This window comes from Taeniopygia guttata, chromosome 19 (assembly GCF_048771995.1).
Source record: "Taeniopygia guttata chromosome 19, bTaeGut7.mat, whole genome shotgun sequence".
NCBI classification, from domain to species: Eukaryota; Metazoa; Chordata; class Aves; order Passeriformes; family Estrildidae; genus Taeniopygia; species Taeniopygia guttata.
This window is the reverse complement of record NC_133044.1, coordinates 6971619-6988688: the sequence shown is the minus strand read 5'-3', so window position 1 is coordinate 6988688 and position 17070 is coordinate 6971619. Positions and strand designations below refer to the sequence as shown.

The window sequence follows — 17070 nt, the reverse complement described above, 5'->3', positions numbered from 1 at the left end:
AAGATGCTAAGCTTTCCCTCTGGAGTTCTGCAGGGATAACACCATCCTTTCCTCTGTGTGCTGTGCTGGAGATGCAGATCCTGCTGGATTAACCAGCACCTTTCCCCCAAGGCAGCTCTGTCCCTGGGCTCCTGTGGCAGTGATTTGTGTCACTGCAGGCAAGTCCAGGCAGCCTGTGGCCAGTCCTGCTGGATTAACTGTCCCTGCCTTTCTCCAATGTAATCTGCAGGAGATCTGCACTGGCAGCAGAAGTTGGTGGCTTGGGAAGTTTTTCCAAGCTCAGTAGTGTTGGGGTCCTGCAGCTCTCACGCAAACCAGCTTTTGTCTATTGCCTGCAAGAAGATTCGGGAATGATTTTGGGGGATTATTTTACTTTGCCTTGTGCTGAGCTGTCCCAGTGGCAAGGCACAGCACAGCAGAGGATAAGCCTGTGCATTTTGGAGCCCAAAGCCAATTTTGGAAAGCTGTGCAGAGGAGGATGCCCACAGCAGCTGGCAGGCTGGGACTTCAAGTTACGTTTCTTCAGAGCAGAACAGGGATTTCAGATTTCCTCCATCAGGTTAGCAGCTCCAAATCATTTCTTGACAGATGTGAGCACAGCTTTTATGGCTGTGATGTTCATTTACACCAGCTGGTGCTCAGTCCCCTGTCCTTCTCCCTTCATGGATGGCTATTTGCACAAGGCTGCATGGAGAAGGGGATTTGCAGTTAGCAGAACTTTCAGCCAGCTGGCAGGAGACTTTGGTGGCTGTCACTCACAGTGAGTGGGTGAGACGCTGCTCCCAGTCACCTTCCCATGCCAGCCTGGTATTATTTTAAATGGATGCCAGGTGTTCAAAAGCACCTGGGAGGTGACATTGCAGAGGCCAGGCTCACTCCTGGGCTCCTCAGCTCTTGTGCTGAGCCTCTCCTCTGAGCACCCAAGGTCAGACTGTCAGAACTGTAATGTTCTCTGGAAACTCAAATATTCATTGGCCAAGTGAGCCATTGGTTGATGGCTTTGATTTTTGCAAAGGATGTGTTTCTAATTTCTTTGTTCTTTGTTTCTGTGTTTCTGGGGACCAGAGCAGAGATGGGAACTGAGGAAACACATGGCAGCTGGAAAACTGCCCACAGTGTTCCTCAGCTTTCATTAAATGGTGCAGAGGCAGGGAATGTATTCTACAAAATACACAGTTATATTAGAGAGAAAATGCTTTGTGGTTTTGTTTTGTTTGTGGTTTTTCACTTTTCTATAAGGAAGAAATAATAAAAAACCTGGAGTACTTGCTTGCCTTAATTTTCACAGACCAAACTCCAGGGATGTACTCACATGGTCCATATTTGTTTGGGGCTTTTTTAGAGGCTTTGGGAATCTTAGCCCTGTGGTATCAGGCGTGACAGCAGACACCTGCCTGAAAGGCAGCTCATTATCTCTTGAAGGAAACCTTCACTCCCCCCTCCCCCTTATTTGCTCTCCCTATATTACCATAATGAAATGTCAGCTCTGCTGCTGAGCAGATGTTGCCTCCTAATTACTGTTGTTGCAGGGTTTGGGTGTTTATCCTGGCTGTCTAGGCAGGCTGTTAGCAGAAATGCCTCCCACCACAGCCTGGCCATGCAGTTGGTGCACATCTGGAAGAAGATGTAAGTACTGCTGCTCTCCAGCAAGTTTTAATCTGCTGGATCTCCAGAGCAGCTCCTTGATGTGCCAAGGACAGCATCCCCCAAAAGTGCTTTCAACCGAGGAGAGGGCCTTGCAGGAAAAATACCTGCAAGTGTGACTTCCCCTCCCCAGGCAAGGCCTGCTGGAAAGTTGGCTTGAAAAGAGCAGAAAGTTTATTGAAGTTTGTTCATTCTTGATCCTAAAGCACAAACTGGGGTGCTCCGTGGGGCAGGCTGCCTTTGTGGCAGTGTGCTGGTCAGGTTTGTAAAGCAGGAAAGGGTTAGACCAGCATTTTCCTCCACCCAGTGTGTATTTCCTAGGAGATATGAAAAGTGCTCATGGAAGTATAAAAACAAACATGCTCTGTTGGCAAGAAGGAAATGTGAAAACATTGGTTGGAGCCAGGGGAGGAGGGAGGACAGGGGGTCCTGGTCCTCTGGGGAGGGCAGGATTAGAGGATTTCCTCCTCCTCCTTCAGTACTCTTGGGTTTTCTACAGTTCTGCTTTGGGGTCATTTCATGTTCTGAAAGTTGGTGGTTTTGGTTTTTTTTTATTTTTCGAGTTCCTGAAAAATCAGCCACTTCCCTACAACTCCCTGCTTCACTCAGTGGCCTGGAAATGTCTTTCAACTGCAATATTGCACAAGAGAGGTGGGTTTTGTTGTTGTTTTCAGTGCATCTCAGCCTCCAAACTCTCTGCAAGGGTTTGTTTCATGTTTGATGTACAAGCTCTTCAGCTGGTGCCCATGGTTGGCCTCATGGAGTGAGACAGGGCTGGAGCCTCATGGAATGAGGGCCAGGTTTGGCCACAGCTCTGGCTGCAGGAGTGGTGGGAATGGCTGGGAGCTTTGGGCCAGGTGGGGTTTGGGGTGATGCAAAGCAAGCTGAGGTTGTTTCTCGATTTGTGGGCTCCACTGAGAAGCTTGGATGAATAAAGAGTGCCTTTTTGGGGTGCTGGTGTTGCTCCAAGCTTGGAGCTCCATTATTCCACCTTTTGAGCTGGAAATGCCCACTGATTTCTGAGCTGTTGGCTGAACCTGGCACTCAGCTGCTTGTCACCTCTTCCATACTACCTGTGGTTCTGCCCCTTCTGATGAGGCCAAGCAAATCTGCAGAATTTGAGTGTTTTCCTTCTCCAGCAGCACTGGTTATTCCCTCTGGCTGAGCTGTCCCTGAGTTTGTGTATTTTCATTGCATAATTCCTAGATGTATTTCTAAGAATTGTGTCCCAGTGAGGCACCAAAAAGGAATGGCTGTAGGAACTGCTATATTCCATCTCCAGCAGCAGCTGGGAGTGTGTTGCCTGAGCTTGCACCTTTGTTTTCCCCCTCCTGGAAAGGTTTCCCCTGGGTATGTTGGCTGCTGTGGCCAATTTTGCTCTCTTTTTTGGGTGTTTTTCAGTGCACTACCAGAAGATCATCCACAGGGACATCAAGCCTTCCAACTTGCTCTTAGGAGATGATGGCCACGTCAAAATTGCTGATTTTGGTGTCAGCAATCAGTTTGAAGGGAATGATGCCCAGCTTTCCAGCACGGCAGGGACACCAGCCTTCATGGCACCAGAGGCCATCTCACAGACTGGCAAAAGTTTCAGTGGCAAGGTAGGTCTGTGCTCACTGTGGGGCTCCTGGTACCCCCAGGCATGGCACAAAGGGCAGTGCCACACCTGCATCCTGACTGTGGTACAAATTAAGGCTGTCAGTCAGTAAAACTAAAGCTCTAATTCCCTCCAGGCCAGGCAAAGCTCACGTTGGCTGTTCTGTGCAGTGGGCAGACACTTTGCTGTGGATCCCTGCCTGGCAGGAGCCATGCTAGAGTCCTTTCCCTGCCCCAGGGGAAGGGAGGAAGCCTTTGATTCCCTCCCAAAATAGTCAAGAGGCACAGGGGGCTGCTGAGCACCAAGGTCATACCTTGATTTCCTGGGAGTGAGAGACACTGCCAAGGGTGGTGATGCAGACATGGGGATAGGGGCTAATAGGGATTTTTTTTGTCTGGAAAACTTTTAAGGTTCAGCCCTGAATGGTGTAATTTCCTGTAGGAAGGGGCTGCTTGCTGGTCACAGCAGGGCAAGGGAGCAGTGCCTGGCCCAGCACAACCCTCATTCCTCAGGTGTGCAAGAGCTGCCCTTAGGAGCCCAACTGCAAAGTGACACAGAAAGTGTTAAATCCATACAAAGAGCATGATGTGAATTGGTGGGGGAATCCAGCTTACTCAGATCATCTGTGTTGCCTCTCCTTTACTCTCTGTTCATGCTCTCTTTCAGGCCCTGGATGTGTGGGCCATGGGAATCACCCTGTACTGCTTTGTTTATGGGAAGGTAAGCTGCCTTTCAGTGCTGGAGCCCTGCACTGCACTGTCTGCCTGCCTTTGGACTCACTCCTTTCCAAATAAAGGCAAATATTAGAGACAAAGACCCCTGCAGATCAGAAGGGGCTGAGGCTGTGATCTGTGGAAAGGATCATTTCCAGCACGGAGCCCTGAATGCAGAGCTACAAACCCAGAGCAGCAGCACCAGCAGCAGCTTGTGGGGGGTTTATCCACATTTCCTGCATTTAGAAATGAGCCAGAGCATGGACAGAGGCATAGGATTGATCCCAAACTGTTGCAGCACTTTGGGAACCAGAGATCTCTGTCTGCCAAAGCTGAGTTAGGACTGATGGGGGTCCAGTTTGGCAGAGGCAGCTCTTCAGTGCTGCCTTCTGCTCACTCTGTGCCCTGTCATGTTTCCCCCCTCCATGTCCCACCTGTGCTGTGCCAGGATGAGCACAGGAGGGTGAGCAGGAATGAACCTGAACCTCTGACCTCTGCAGATCCCCCCACACAGGCACCAGGCATCCAGCTCTGGGTGAGGAGTGGCCAGGGGTGGTGACAGAGACAGTTCATGGTCACCTGGCAGGCTGGATGGAGGAGGGTATTCCAGTCCAGTTATGTATTCCCTAGATGCCTCTGCTGTTCTTCTGAATTTATTTTTTAATGAGGAATGAATCGATTTATTGTGTGTGGGGAGATTTAATTTATTTCCATCTCTGTGTAAAATCCAGGGAGTGCAGAGGTTGTACTTGGTGTTACATGAATGACAAATGCCTGAGTGATGCCAGGATCTTGGACAACTGGAAAGTCTCTTTGTTTGTTTTACAGTGCCCTTTTATAGATGAATATATTCTGGGTCTTCATAACAGGATCAAGACCAAGCCTGTGGAGTTCCCAGAAGAGTGAGTAAACTTTACTCAGCTCAGCTGCTGTAAAATAAAGCCCAGTTTTCAGCATTATCCCCTGTGTGGCACAGTGGTCACCACGGCAGGATGGACATGAGTGGGTGAGGTGCTCTGTGTTCTCCTGGGTCCTTCACGTGGGTTTTGTGCTGGTGTTGAGGTGTTCAAAGTGCTTCTGCTCTTCCTCTGTCCTTGTTGTGCAGACAGGGATGAAGGAAATGGCTCTTTGGAAGTGAAGGGGACAAACCAAGGCCACTCAGGTGGCATTTGAGCAGTGGAGGCTCAGAACTGAGCTGATGAGTGCTCGTGGTCAGAGTCTGGCAGGAGGGGGTGATACCCCCTGTGTGCTCAGGGATGCTGGCTCCATGGTCACCATTCCTGTAGCTTCAAGTGTTGGCCACTCCTCAGCATTTCCTCCAGCTTCAGGCCTTTGGTGACTTCCTGTTGGTGAAGAATTTGTTTCCCGTGGTTGCTGACAGATGAATTAGCCAGAGCTGGACTCTTTGTTTTCCTTACCAAATCCACCCAGCAGTCAGGCAAAGAATTCTTGACCTCACTGCTCATGCCAATAAAAATTTTTAGATAAAATTACTTGATTTGGAGCAAGCACAAATTAAAACTCTAATGAGAGGCATGTGTGGTGTTAGAGGGGAAGGGAGGGATGTTGTCAGGCAGCCTGTGGTATGTGCATGTACCCAACATCTGGGGCAAGGCAAGACTTTTCTGTGAGATGCTCACTGAATTTTCACATTACAGTAAAGTCTGGGCCTCTACCTTGGCAGTCCCAGACTTTCTTCTGATTCCACAGAAAGGGATGGATGCTAAGGGTACTCTGTTTTAGACACCTGGGCTGCATTAATTTTACCCTGCAGTCAGTGCAGACAGCTCAGCCCCTCTGCCCAGCTGGAGCCTGCACAGCACCTGCAGCCCCAAGGCCCTGGGGCTCAGCCCTCTTGTAGGGCACACACAGACCCCAGGGTGGCTAAGGAGCAGTTCTGGCAGGCCCAGGTCACTGGGCTTGAGGCTTTAGGAGCACAAAAGCTGGTCATGCTCCACTGCTGTGTCCCCACCTGCAGCCATAAAAACCCCAAACCTGTTTATGTTCCCCTGGCAGTTTTCTCCCTTGCTCAGGGCTGGCAGAACTCCCACCCCTCCCTCAGCCACCATGTATTTGGGTTAGCAGTCAGCTTACAAGTGACTGTTCCCATCTGCCTCTGCAGTAAGTTATTAACATTTAATAGGCTAACTGGGTTGTGCTGAGAACTTTTCCTTCATTCAGGCATTTCCTTCAGCCATAATTGGGCTGCATGATTTATGTGGATTCCTCAGTGACCTGTTCTCCCAGTCTGAAAAAAGCTGCACCCCTGATTAGGTTGTTGGGGGAGCTGAGGGTTACTAGGTGTTGACAGCTGTCCAAACCACATCTATTTGTTAGAGGCAGCCACAGAGACATGGAATTCACTGGAGTGGATCCACCCTGACCTCCCACAGAATTAGCACCTCTCTATAGCGAGGAGTATTTTGGTTTCAATTTATTTCACCATGGCTACAAAAGACACATTCCTGTTTGCAGAGAGCCCATGGAAACTCACTGCCTGTTTCCTGACAACCTTTAGGACATATGGATCTGACTGTACCAGTGTCACCATCCTGTCCCTTCCCTTAGAGACACCAGGATAAATATTTATGGCGTTCTCATTCATGTCACTGAGTCCTTGCCATGACACGAGGCAAATGGGCTTAGCTCACACCCTGAGGATCCTGGCATGAATAAAAAGCTGAAGTTTCTCTTCAAACATGTCAGCAGAGCCAGCAGCTCTGCCTAGTCCCTCCTGTGAAGCCCAGGACAATGTTTCCTGACCTGCAGGCACCCTGTAAAGTGATCTGGGTGCTGGCAACCCTCCTGAATGGATGCTGAGCCCTGTGCCTGGCATCTTCCTGAGAGCTCTTACAGGACTATGGCTGTGAGACACCACAGACAGCACAGGCTTTTCAAAGGCAAAATGCCACCAGGCACAGTGTTCCCACTGCTGCAGAATGGGGGAAGGGAAACCAGAGACAGGGTGATGTGATCTGTTACCTGGCCATAACCCACCTGACACTTGGTGATCCTGTTGATGGGGCTTTTCCCTAGGACTTTAATCCTGTGTTGCATAGAAATCAATCTGGTGCACAGAAATGTTAAGTGATTTAATATTCTATTTATTGTATTTTAAATAAAGCTGTTGACACTTTGGCACAGAACTGATTTAAAGTATTTTTTAAAATGCCATCTCACCTGCATCAGTGTGGTGTCTGGAAGGAATCTGTTTGTTCTGAGCTGCTAAATGCACTGTCAGTGCCCATGGCTGTTCCTCTGGAGCTCATCTCAAGGGCAGCACCGTTCTTTCCATTCCAACTGGAATTGTCACCTGAGTCTCTGAGGTTTCATCCTGCTCTTCCCCTTGTCTGGGCTCTCAGAGCCTTGATGCAGCTCTAAGTGTTTACACTTCAAACTGAGCCCCCTTTTTGCCTCTGAACAAGCAGCATTTCCTTGTAGTTGTTTCTAAAGATCTCATAGCCAAAGTCCCAATAAAATATTCATTAATTATTAAACAACAGCTCTGTTTTCATCAGACTGAAATACCCCTTGCTGTGATGTGGTTTTCGTTTTGGTTTGTGATAGTTTATTCCCTTCTGTGCAGAGGAGATGAGCACAGCACCTGGTGCTCACTATTGTTTTCAGTCTCAAATCCAGCCTGCCTGGGGAGTGACATTTTGTGCTGCTCAGTCCCATCTCCATGAAGAAACACAATTCTTCAAGAGTCATTTTTGTGACACAGACTTTCATCTGGCTAATGCAATTCAGTCACATGCTGGCATTTTACTGCAGCAGCACTTTGGTCATTAGATCTAGTGCATTTTAAAGGCTTCTCCTGCATCATTAACCACAGGAGTCATTGCAGCCTTTGGGCTGCAGGACCAAGGGCTTCATGCCAATAGAGTGGCTTCTGGGTTCAGGTGCTCTCACATCTAGATCTTGGAAATAGTGTTAAAAATGTAGATGTATTTCTCTTATTTGCATTTATTCATTCCTTCCTGTTGTTACCCCAAGGTTGAGCTTTGCAGGTAGGGAATACTGAGTTACAGGCTGCCTGCAATCTGTGTTCTGGAATTTAAATAACACAACCTGGAGGTTTAGCTGGGAACTCGAATGTCAGATGGGGGTGTTTTATCCAGCATACAGTTGCTCATGATACAGGTTCAGCAAATCAAGCTGTGCCCTCTTGATTCACAGAGTTCAACTCCAGTTCTGCTCTCAGGAACACTTTGTTGTTCCAGATCTCCCCTCAGAAATTCCCCTACGTAGTGCTGTCTTCAAGGATGTCCTTAGACCCCTTCACCTGATCCTTCCTCCTGCATTTTGAGCGTGTGCTGCTGTGTTGGGGGGCAGAACAGGATAACCAAGGCCTGCAGCAGTGACTGTGGTGCCTTCCTTTTTTCCAAGCCAGGTTTGCAGAGAAAACACCTCCTGAGCAGAGCAGATTCTCTACCAGGTAACTGCAGTGAGAACTGTGCATTGCTGCCCTTACAACTGCCTTGTTAAGTGTGTGCTGCTGTTTTCTTCACTCAGAGCACAGATAAGTGAGGAGCTGAAGGATCTGATACTGCGCATGCTCGATAAAAATCCAGAAACGAGGATAACAGTCCCTGAAATAAAGGTAAGGTGGACCTTGATATAAACAAGCTTTTAGTCTCAGCTGATTTAATGTCCTTTGGTACCTTCTAATGAGGCAGAGCTCTTCCCAGTGTTTGTTTTGGGAGCTGTCTCTAGCACCCTCCCTCGGAGGAGGGTACTCATTTTGCAGCCACAGCTCCATCACTGCTTCTTGCCTGGGGAATATTGACAAAAGCTTTCTTGTTTGCTTGTTTAAATGAAAATTACTCAAAAGCTGGCTGATCTCAGTGAATCCCTGGGAGAATCAACACTGTCAGGGGAGCTGCTAGTTGCAGAGCCTGGGCTGGCAGTGTTGGATGTGCATTCCAGGGATTGGGTGTGTGTTCTTCCCCTGGTCCTTGTGTGGCCAGTGGCCTCAAGGCAGCACATTCTTTTCTATCACCATTATTTGGGAGATGTTTAATAATAGAAAGAATGAACAGGCCTGGCAGAGCACAATGCTTCACAAGTTATGGTTTCATTCTGGATTTGTGTGGGCTTGCTGTCCTCCTGTCACCCCTCACCAAGGCTTTAGACCTGCTGAAGGATCCCAGAATTTCCATAGAGATCCATCAGCAAGCTCTACAGGGCAAGCTCTGCTTTGCTTTGTCCCAGGCCAACACCAGTATTGCCACCAAAGCTGACACTAGAAAAGCTGAGCTTCAGGAAAAAATTGTGACATCCCTTCTCTCCATGCCCAGGTTTGGAGATTTTTTTGGCCTCAAAAAACAAATCTTGGCCTCAAAGGCAGGTTTGGAGCTGTATTTATGGGGTTTCACTTGCCAGCTCTTGCAGGCACACTGTAAGAGCCTGTGGGTAGAAGAGCAGAGCTGCGTGCTGGCCCTGTCCCTGGCTGGTGTGCTTGGGGACTTGTCTTGGATGCTGACAGAGGACGTGTCAGGCTGACCCTGTGCTCAGCCCATGCCCTCAGACAGGGCTTCCTTCCTGCTCCCAGCCAAGAAACCATCCCACGAGAGGCAGCAAGAACAGGAGGCTTTGCTCTGCTGCATGCAAGACAAAAAATGAAAATGCTCCAGACAACTCAGGTTGTCAGAGTGTTCCAAACTCGATTCAGGTGTGCCGTGGTTCTGGTGGGTGGCAGCAGGTATGACAGCACTGAGCCAGACTGCAGCCATTTCCAAGGAGGCTGGTTCAAATCACCTCTGGCAGTGGGAGATGGAGCAGTAGTGGCAGCAGTGAGCCCTGTGCCCCACTCCTGTCCCAGCCGGGCTGTGTCCCCGTGCAGGTGCACCCCTGGCTGAGCCGGGGCGGCGCGGAGCCGCTGCCGCTGGAGGAGGAGCACTGCTCCGTGGTGGAGGTCACCGAGGAGGAGGTCAAGAACTCCGTGAAGACCATCCCAAGCCTGCCAGCCGTGGTACGTGTGACACACCACATCCTCGGAGCAGGGGGCTGTGCTGAAGCCTTCAGCTGCTGGGGGAGGTTTGGAGAGGGGACACGTGTGTTCTGGCATGAAATCTGGGCTGTTTGACCCGGTGTGAACTTCTTCTGTGTGACCACTGCAGCAGCCTGGCTCTCTCAAGCAGCTGTTCTCTGGGTTCCTTTGCTTCGTGCTCTTTGCTGTAAAATGTCAGCTGAATTATTAAAGAAGCTGTTGTTCCTCCTTTGAACTAGCTTCCAGGAGCCAGTCCTGCTGTTCTCACCGCTCTGTTCTCTTCCTCAAAGATCCTAGTGAAGGCCATGCTGAGGAAACGCTCCTTTGGGAACCCCTTTGAGGTCCAGACGAGGCGGGAGGAGAGATCCATGTCTGCTCCAGGGAACCTGCTGATGTAGGTACCTGCACCGTGCCTGGCGCTGCAGCACGGCCTGTGGGGAGGGAGGGTGGGGAAGCACTTTGCAAATCTTTTCTGTAGCATTTAAAGAACAAAATTCCATTCTGCATCAAACAATGAAGACAAAATCTACCTCAAGTCCTCTCAGATTGAAGTACAGTGTACTGCTGCAGCCTAAAAACTCTTTTATAGATGCAGTTCTCTCTGTAAGATGGGTTTGGCCTAAACACATGTAAGGTGCTAAACTTGAGTCTCTTTTTTCACCTGTTAGTTTATAATGCTGTGATCAAAGATCCGTTAGAGATTGGTGAAGTAAGATAAGTTTCATTAGGGTCTAGTTTGGATATATATTGGAGGGTTTAATTCTTCTCTCCTTTCTATGGGCAACAGAAATGGTACCAAATGAGCAGTTTATGTAGTTTTTTTCACTCAACATGAGATTATGGGATTTGACCTGGGGTCTGGGGCCCATCATGGTCAGACAAAAGAGAACACTTTGAAATTGCCTTTTCACTTGAGAACACATTTGGGTTTTTTTTTCACAGTTTTTTGCCAGTTAATGAAATAGTGGAACACGTTACAAAGGGATACTTTGGAGGCTGGGTATAAATTACTATATTGAGATTAAAAAGGGAATAGAGATCTTGATGACTAATAGATTCATTAGCAGGTTTTAACCATGATGGTGTGTACAGGGATGGGGAGAGAATTCTTCTGTCCTTTACGTGGTTCTTACTCTTTCTCCTTCATATTTGTCACAGATTTCATTCAGAGCCAGGATTCTGGGCCATCAGTCCAGTAAATAACAGCTGGACCAGTAGCCTGATCTGGGACAATTATTTTTATATAAATAAAGTTCTCACCCCACAGGATCTATAAGGCTGTGGCTGACAACAAAGCTGTGTTGTCCCAAAATGATTCTTTCCCACCCAGAATCCCAGTCCCATTCCTAGCAGACTCCCAGGAGGGTGTGCTGAGTCTCACTGCACCATTGATAACGCAATTAGAAGAGTCTCTCTCTGTCTCTCACAGGTGTGTGGGGATTTCAGGGCTCAGCTCAATTAAGGATGATAATGTTCTAGATCCCCAGCTGATTACTGGAGACTTAATGAAGCCTTTGTCTTGGTGTCCATGGCCAGACACCAGTTTGGCATTGAAACACCCTGCTCATGAGTGCTGCTGTGGGACACATCTGGAGCACGGCAGTCACAGCTCCTTTGCCATCTTAGCACAAGGGATTTGTTCCTCTTTGCTCAATGCCTTCCAAATTAGTTATTGCTAATTGGACAGATATTCCTACCCATATCTTCACTATCATTGCTGGTCATTGCATTACATTGTTCTGAAATGGGGAAACATTTACTAAATTTGAAGAAAAATATTTCTTTTCTTCCCAGACAGGTAACTTGGAGCAAGGCAGATTTTCTTTTCAAACCCTGCCTGAACTGATATTTCAGGCTGGTAACCCTGGGCCTGTTTCCAAAAGGGATCTGTTCCCTTCTACCTTTCATTTGAGATGCTTGAAAACTCAGCCAGATGGTGGGAAAATTCCTTGACCCTTGATACTGGTTCCTGCCTGGAGTTGGTTGCTTTACTATCTGCTCAGGAAAAACAAAGTTCATTTGATCTGAGGTAGCTGTGAAACTTCTGACCAGCCCATTATCCATGTCTTGTCCTCTATAAAATAGTCTTAGGCTTTCATGATGGGCTGTAAGCCTTCACTTTTGTGTCCGTTTTAAAGTTGCTAGTCACATTTTTTTCAGTTCATTGAAACCCAGCATCTTCCCCTGTCTCAGCCTATTCTGGACCTGTGTGTTTTCAGGCTCCTTGTACAGGCTAAAAGGCTTATTTTTAAAGCAGTGTGTAATTTCCACTGTTGTGCTGCTGTGTCTGGTGCCCTTAGTTTACAAAACCATGCCAGGCCAGGGACGGAGTGCAGCCGTGCTGGGCTGGCCTCTGCCCAGCTGTGTGAGCACTTAGAAATATCCAAAATCAACATGAATGTGCCAATTCTCCACTGCACAATCCCTGTGCTTAATTTCTCAGTCTCATGCCATCAGTGCCAATTTTTGGCAGTAACAATTGACTTAATCCTAAATTATTTCATGCACAACTGGAGTTTTGAAAACCCATCTCAAAACTGTTGTTTAAAAGAAAGACACTTGCCAAGTCTCTCCAAAAAATGGTGTTGTATATTAAACACCACAGCAGGGATGCTCCTTTTAAGGCATATGGGTTATTATTATTTCAGACTTTGGAAAACGTTTTACTGACTGAATCTAATGAAAATAACTTCAAATTTAAATAGATGTGTTGGATCTAATGACATTAATCTCAAGTGAACCACAGCTAAATGGGAAATATTCATTGTTCAGTGAGTTATCTCTTGATGACAGTGTTATTTCCTCAGGGGCAAACAGAGTAGACACCAAGCTCATCCACTTCTTAATTCATATTGCTTGTTCCCTGGAAAAACCACCCTTGCTACACATATAAAGTGCCAATGTTATGATTATAGCTGTGTTAAAGTAAGTTTCAAGTGAGTCTGGATTTCTGTAAAGCTTTAGGATCTTGAAGAAGCAGATAATACTGCTGTAGTAAAGCTCTGCAGAGAGTTTCTGCATGTCCCTCACTCTTGTTGCTGGACAGGGGACCCTGAAATTGGGACATGCCAGAAAAGCAGTGCCTGCAGCCATCGCTGTGCTGTGGACATGTGGCTGCCCTGGAGGAGCTGGGAGAAAAATGAGCCACACATTGCCAAGCTCTCCTGCACAGAGCTCTTTGTCCCAGTAGCAGTGCCTTTAGAGGGACATCAGTCAGCTTGTGTAATATTGCAGCTCCTTCTGGCTGTAGGTAGGAAATAACTTTTTGTGTTTCTACGGAAGAAAAAAGGAAAGCAATTAGAATACTCCAGTTTCACATTCAATTTATTTAATTAGGCTGCATGTGAAATTGCCAGAGCCCCACTCACTGCTGCTTCAAGCCTCTTACATCTGTGCCATTTCTGAGGATATACTCTGTAGGAAATCCTCTGGCAGTGAGCTGAGCTCTGGTACCAGAGCTTTCTGCTGTTGGATGCCTAATTGATGACTCTTAAAATGGAGCTGTCCTTCAAGCTCACTCCTTGGGATTTGGAGAGGAGGAAACTAAATCATGTGGCTGAATCTTTTTTTAATTTCTCCCTGCATTACCTACACAGCATGCTGGGCTCTGTTCCTGGAAATGCTCTGGGCAGGTATCTGTGGTAGCAGCAGGGCTCTCCTGTTGCAGCCTTGATGCCTTTAGAGGACACCATTAAGACCCCACTGATGTGAAACAGTCCTTAAGTTATTCCTGGAAGGACAGAATGGTTTTTTAGCACTCTTTTGACCTGGAAGAAGCCAATCCTCTCCTGGCTGTTATTTATTGCTCTGTTTATCAGCACTGAGCAGTTTAAAAGGCAGATGTTCAGTGCAGGCACACTCAGCAGGTGGAGGGGAGCTAAAATGATCATGCCCCATTTAGCAGTTGTTGTTTTGCACACCTAGAATGGTGTGAGTGCTGCCAGCTGTCACCTCCCCTGTCAGCTGGGCGGTGGCCAGGTGTCACTGGATCCTGCCTTTCCTGCAGGAACTCCCAGGAGAGGCAGTGATTCATGGAGTCTTACAGATCCTGCAGATCGTGGCCAGGTTCAAGCCCATCATTAATGGTGGCTGCAGAAGCAACTAATCTTTTTTTTTAAAGGCCACTGCAGCATTCACAGCTAAATTCTGGATTTCTGGTAGCAGTGTTTGCTGCATTTCTTCTGCCTGCTCCACATTTCTCCTGATTGAGTCAGCACTGGCTTCACCACATTTTATTGCTCTCATTTATTGCAAGCGCTACCTATCAAATTAATTGCTGTGTTTTGACAGACCCAATTTACTTTCCCATTATGGCAGCTAATACTGTTGACGAAATGTGGTTGTCAGCTCCTCCATGGGGGATCAGTTGGTATTTAAAAAGCCTATCCTGTTTCCAGCCTTCCCAAAGGAGACCCAAAGGGTCACTGCCCTTAGGGCCACATTGTCCATGTAGGTTAGGCACAAGGAAGCCAAGGGGGAAAAGGAGGTATAAAAAGTGGCTGTCCCAGGTCTCTGAGCAGAAACAGCTCCTCCCAAAGACAGAACTGCATGTTTTGTGGGAAGAGCCATGCCCCACATGCAGGTGGGTGTCCTCACAGGGCTGTGGCACAGGACTTTCCTCTGGAATGACCCACCACCAGCAGGGAGGGGCCCAGTGCCCCTGGGGCTCTGCCCCACTGCACAGGGTGCTGATAGGACACAAAAGCCCAGCGGTGCCCAGGGCAGCACAGCTGGACATCAGCAGTGTGCTGGGAGCCATCTGGGACTTCCAGCAGTGGTAGGGGCTGGAGAGGGTTTGTACAAGAGCTACCAGTGCCTGTCCTCATGTGTCCTTAGGTAAATGTGGCTGATGTTCCATCCCATTCCACTCTGCACTCTAGGCTGGACAGGCACAGAAATACAAGTTCCTTCACCTGCTGCCATTATCTTCATGATCATTTTCTTCCTTTGTCTCATTGTTTTGCTCTCAGGGACAGATTCCTCTTAAACACATCTGTATATTTGCATCCATCTTTAAGGTAATTCCATGTCTGTGTTTCCCCTGGGTGCTGTAGAAACCTGTGTCCCCTCCTGAGCCTGTGTGATTTGTGTGGTAGTGAGAGCGTTTGGCTCCATCCTTCCTTCCTGTAGGAGCAGTTTTACTGCAGTCATTCTGTGTGTGTGACACTAATGTTTATGTATGCTTTTTATTATTATTTCTATTTCTGATTCTTTGGCATTTCAGCTGCTTTTAGGGAGGGAGGGAGGGGTGAAAAACAACAGTTGGGTTTTAGCAGGAAGTGGTGCTCAGCCCCACATCTGCAGAGGGAATAGCTACAGAATTCGAGCTTTGTAATTTGAGTTTAATTTTTAGTGGTTATGCAAAAGAAAAGGCTGGAGCCATCTCTGCTCCAGATGCTCCACCACTCCCTTGTGTTTCTGCCTCTGGTGCAGCACTGGGATGGTTCTGGGCACACCAAAATCGGTTGCTCCAAGTGACACCCCACCCCAGCCAGGACTCCTTCAAAACATGGTCACTTGTCCAACCACCTGCACAGACCCTTCTAGGAAGTGTTGGTCCCGTTAGTTCTGTTAAATAACAAAATAATATTAATGCATACCATGATGAGCTGCTTGCAGACACCTCAGTGGGAAGTCCTAGGATCCAGTGGTTAGGCAGGACACAGCCTGGGCTGAGAGATTGGGGAACAACCACACATCTCTAAATACCTTTGGAACAGATCCTGCACTTTGGAGACTCTGGCCTGATTTATTGCTCTGAGACAAATGGGTGGGCCAGAGCCAGGATGTCACCTGCTCTGAGTGAGGGAGGACTTGCAGAGATTCTCCAAAAATAGCCAGGAGAAGGCAGGCAGAGGCAGATGGGGACTGACAGGGTGCTACTGCCTCCTGCTGCTGCATTTCCACAGGGAGGAAGGGACTCGAGCAGCCTGCATTGAATGGGGACTCCATGGAGGAATTAAGCACTTGCCTGGGGTGTGTGTTTGAGCTGTGGAGGTTGTCCCACACCCTCCCTGTGCCGTGCTCCTGTGTTTGGGAGGGCAGTGTGGGGAGGCTCACTCCTTGTGGGACACAGAACACATGTGAATCCCCAGTGGCTCTGATCCCCCCCCACAGCCATGTGCTCTCCTGGGTAATTGCACAAACCAGGCTTTGCTCCCCTGTGGCTTACAAAATGTAGGAGAAATAGAATCTTATTTCTTAGCAAGAGTTATTTACTGGAGATCCCCATCCAGCCTCAGGCCTCACAGCAGAAGCTGGTTCCTGTGCAGACATGGAGCTCTGGTACTGCATCTCTGCTGCCCACGGGCAGCCCCATCTTTTTGGCTGCTGTTTGCCACCCTGAGGGTCCTCTCACCCTGACATGGAGGTGTTTGGAGAGGCAGAGGCTGCTCAGAGTGGTGGGACAGCATTGCAGACAGCCCTGACAGGAGCAGGATCAGCAGGATGTGCCAGTCAGGGAGCTGGGCTGTGCTGAGCTGCCACAGAACAGAACCTCTGCAGATAAATGAGGTGATCAATCATTTGAAGAGGGGGATGACAGGCACTGAAGATAGTTCCTCAGCCTTCCCTGCAGGGAAATGGTCCATGGGTTCAAGGTCAGGTTTACTGCAGGGCTTTGCTGAAGTGGAGGGAGAAGAAAACATGATCTTTGATCATTTCTGGTTTCTTCAAAAATTGGGTTAGGCAATTGTGTGTACTTTGTGTTGTTCCTAGCCAGGAAATACCCCCAGAGCCCCCAAACACTGTGTGCTCCCAGCACTGACACTCCACTGCCAAGCTGGCTTGTCCATGCAGGTTCTACAGAATGCCCTGGCACAGGTGCCCAGAGCAGCTGTGGCTGCCCCTGGCTCCCTGCAAGTGCCCAAGGCCAGGCTGGACAGGGATTGGAGCAACCTGGGATAGTGGAAGTTGTCCATGCCCATGGCAGGGGGTGGAACAAGGTGATCTTCAAGGTCTCCTTCAAGCCCAAACCATTCCATGATTCTGTGGCACAGCCAGACTGGTGTGAGTGAGGCTGGACACACCAGGGAGACACAATTGCTTGGAGATGATCACCTCCTTTGTGTTGTGGATATCTTTATGATGGAGAAATGGGTGTTTTAGGTGAAGTCACCTGCCTG

At 48.3% G+C, this 17070-nt stretch overlaps 1 protein-coding gene across 12 annotated transcripts in view; it reads left to right on the top strand.

Moving 5' to 3' along the window:
- The window catches only part of CAMKK1 (calcium/calmodulin dependent protein kinase kinase 1), a 93689-nt gene that overhangs the window by 70731 nt on the left and 5888 nt on the right, over positions 1 to 17070 (top strand). For 7 of the 12 annotated variants that reach the window (XM_072937216.1, XM_072937213.1, XM_072937217.1 and 4 more), the window contains 7 exons: positions 3046 to 3245; positions 3908 to 3961; positions 4783 to 4856; positions 8348 to 8392; positions 8470 to 8557; positions 9800 to 9928; positions 10237 to 10340. In XM_072937216.1, the coding sequence (XP_072793317.1) occupies positions 3046 to 3245; positions 3908 to 3961; positions 4783 to 4856; positions 8348 to 8392; positions 8470 to 8557; positions 9800 to 9928; positions 10237 to 10340 (694 nt within the window). The remainder of the gene's footprint in view (positions 1 to 3045; positions 3246 to 3907; positions 3962 to 4782; positions 4857 to 8347; positions 8393 to 8469; positions 8558 to 9799; positions 9929 to 10236; positions 10341 to 17070) is intronic. The other 5 variants (XM_030288145.4, XM_030288144.4, XM_030288146.4 and 2 more) reach the window with 1 other exon arrangement.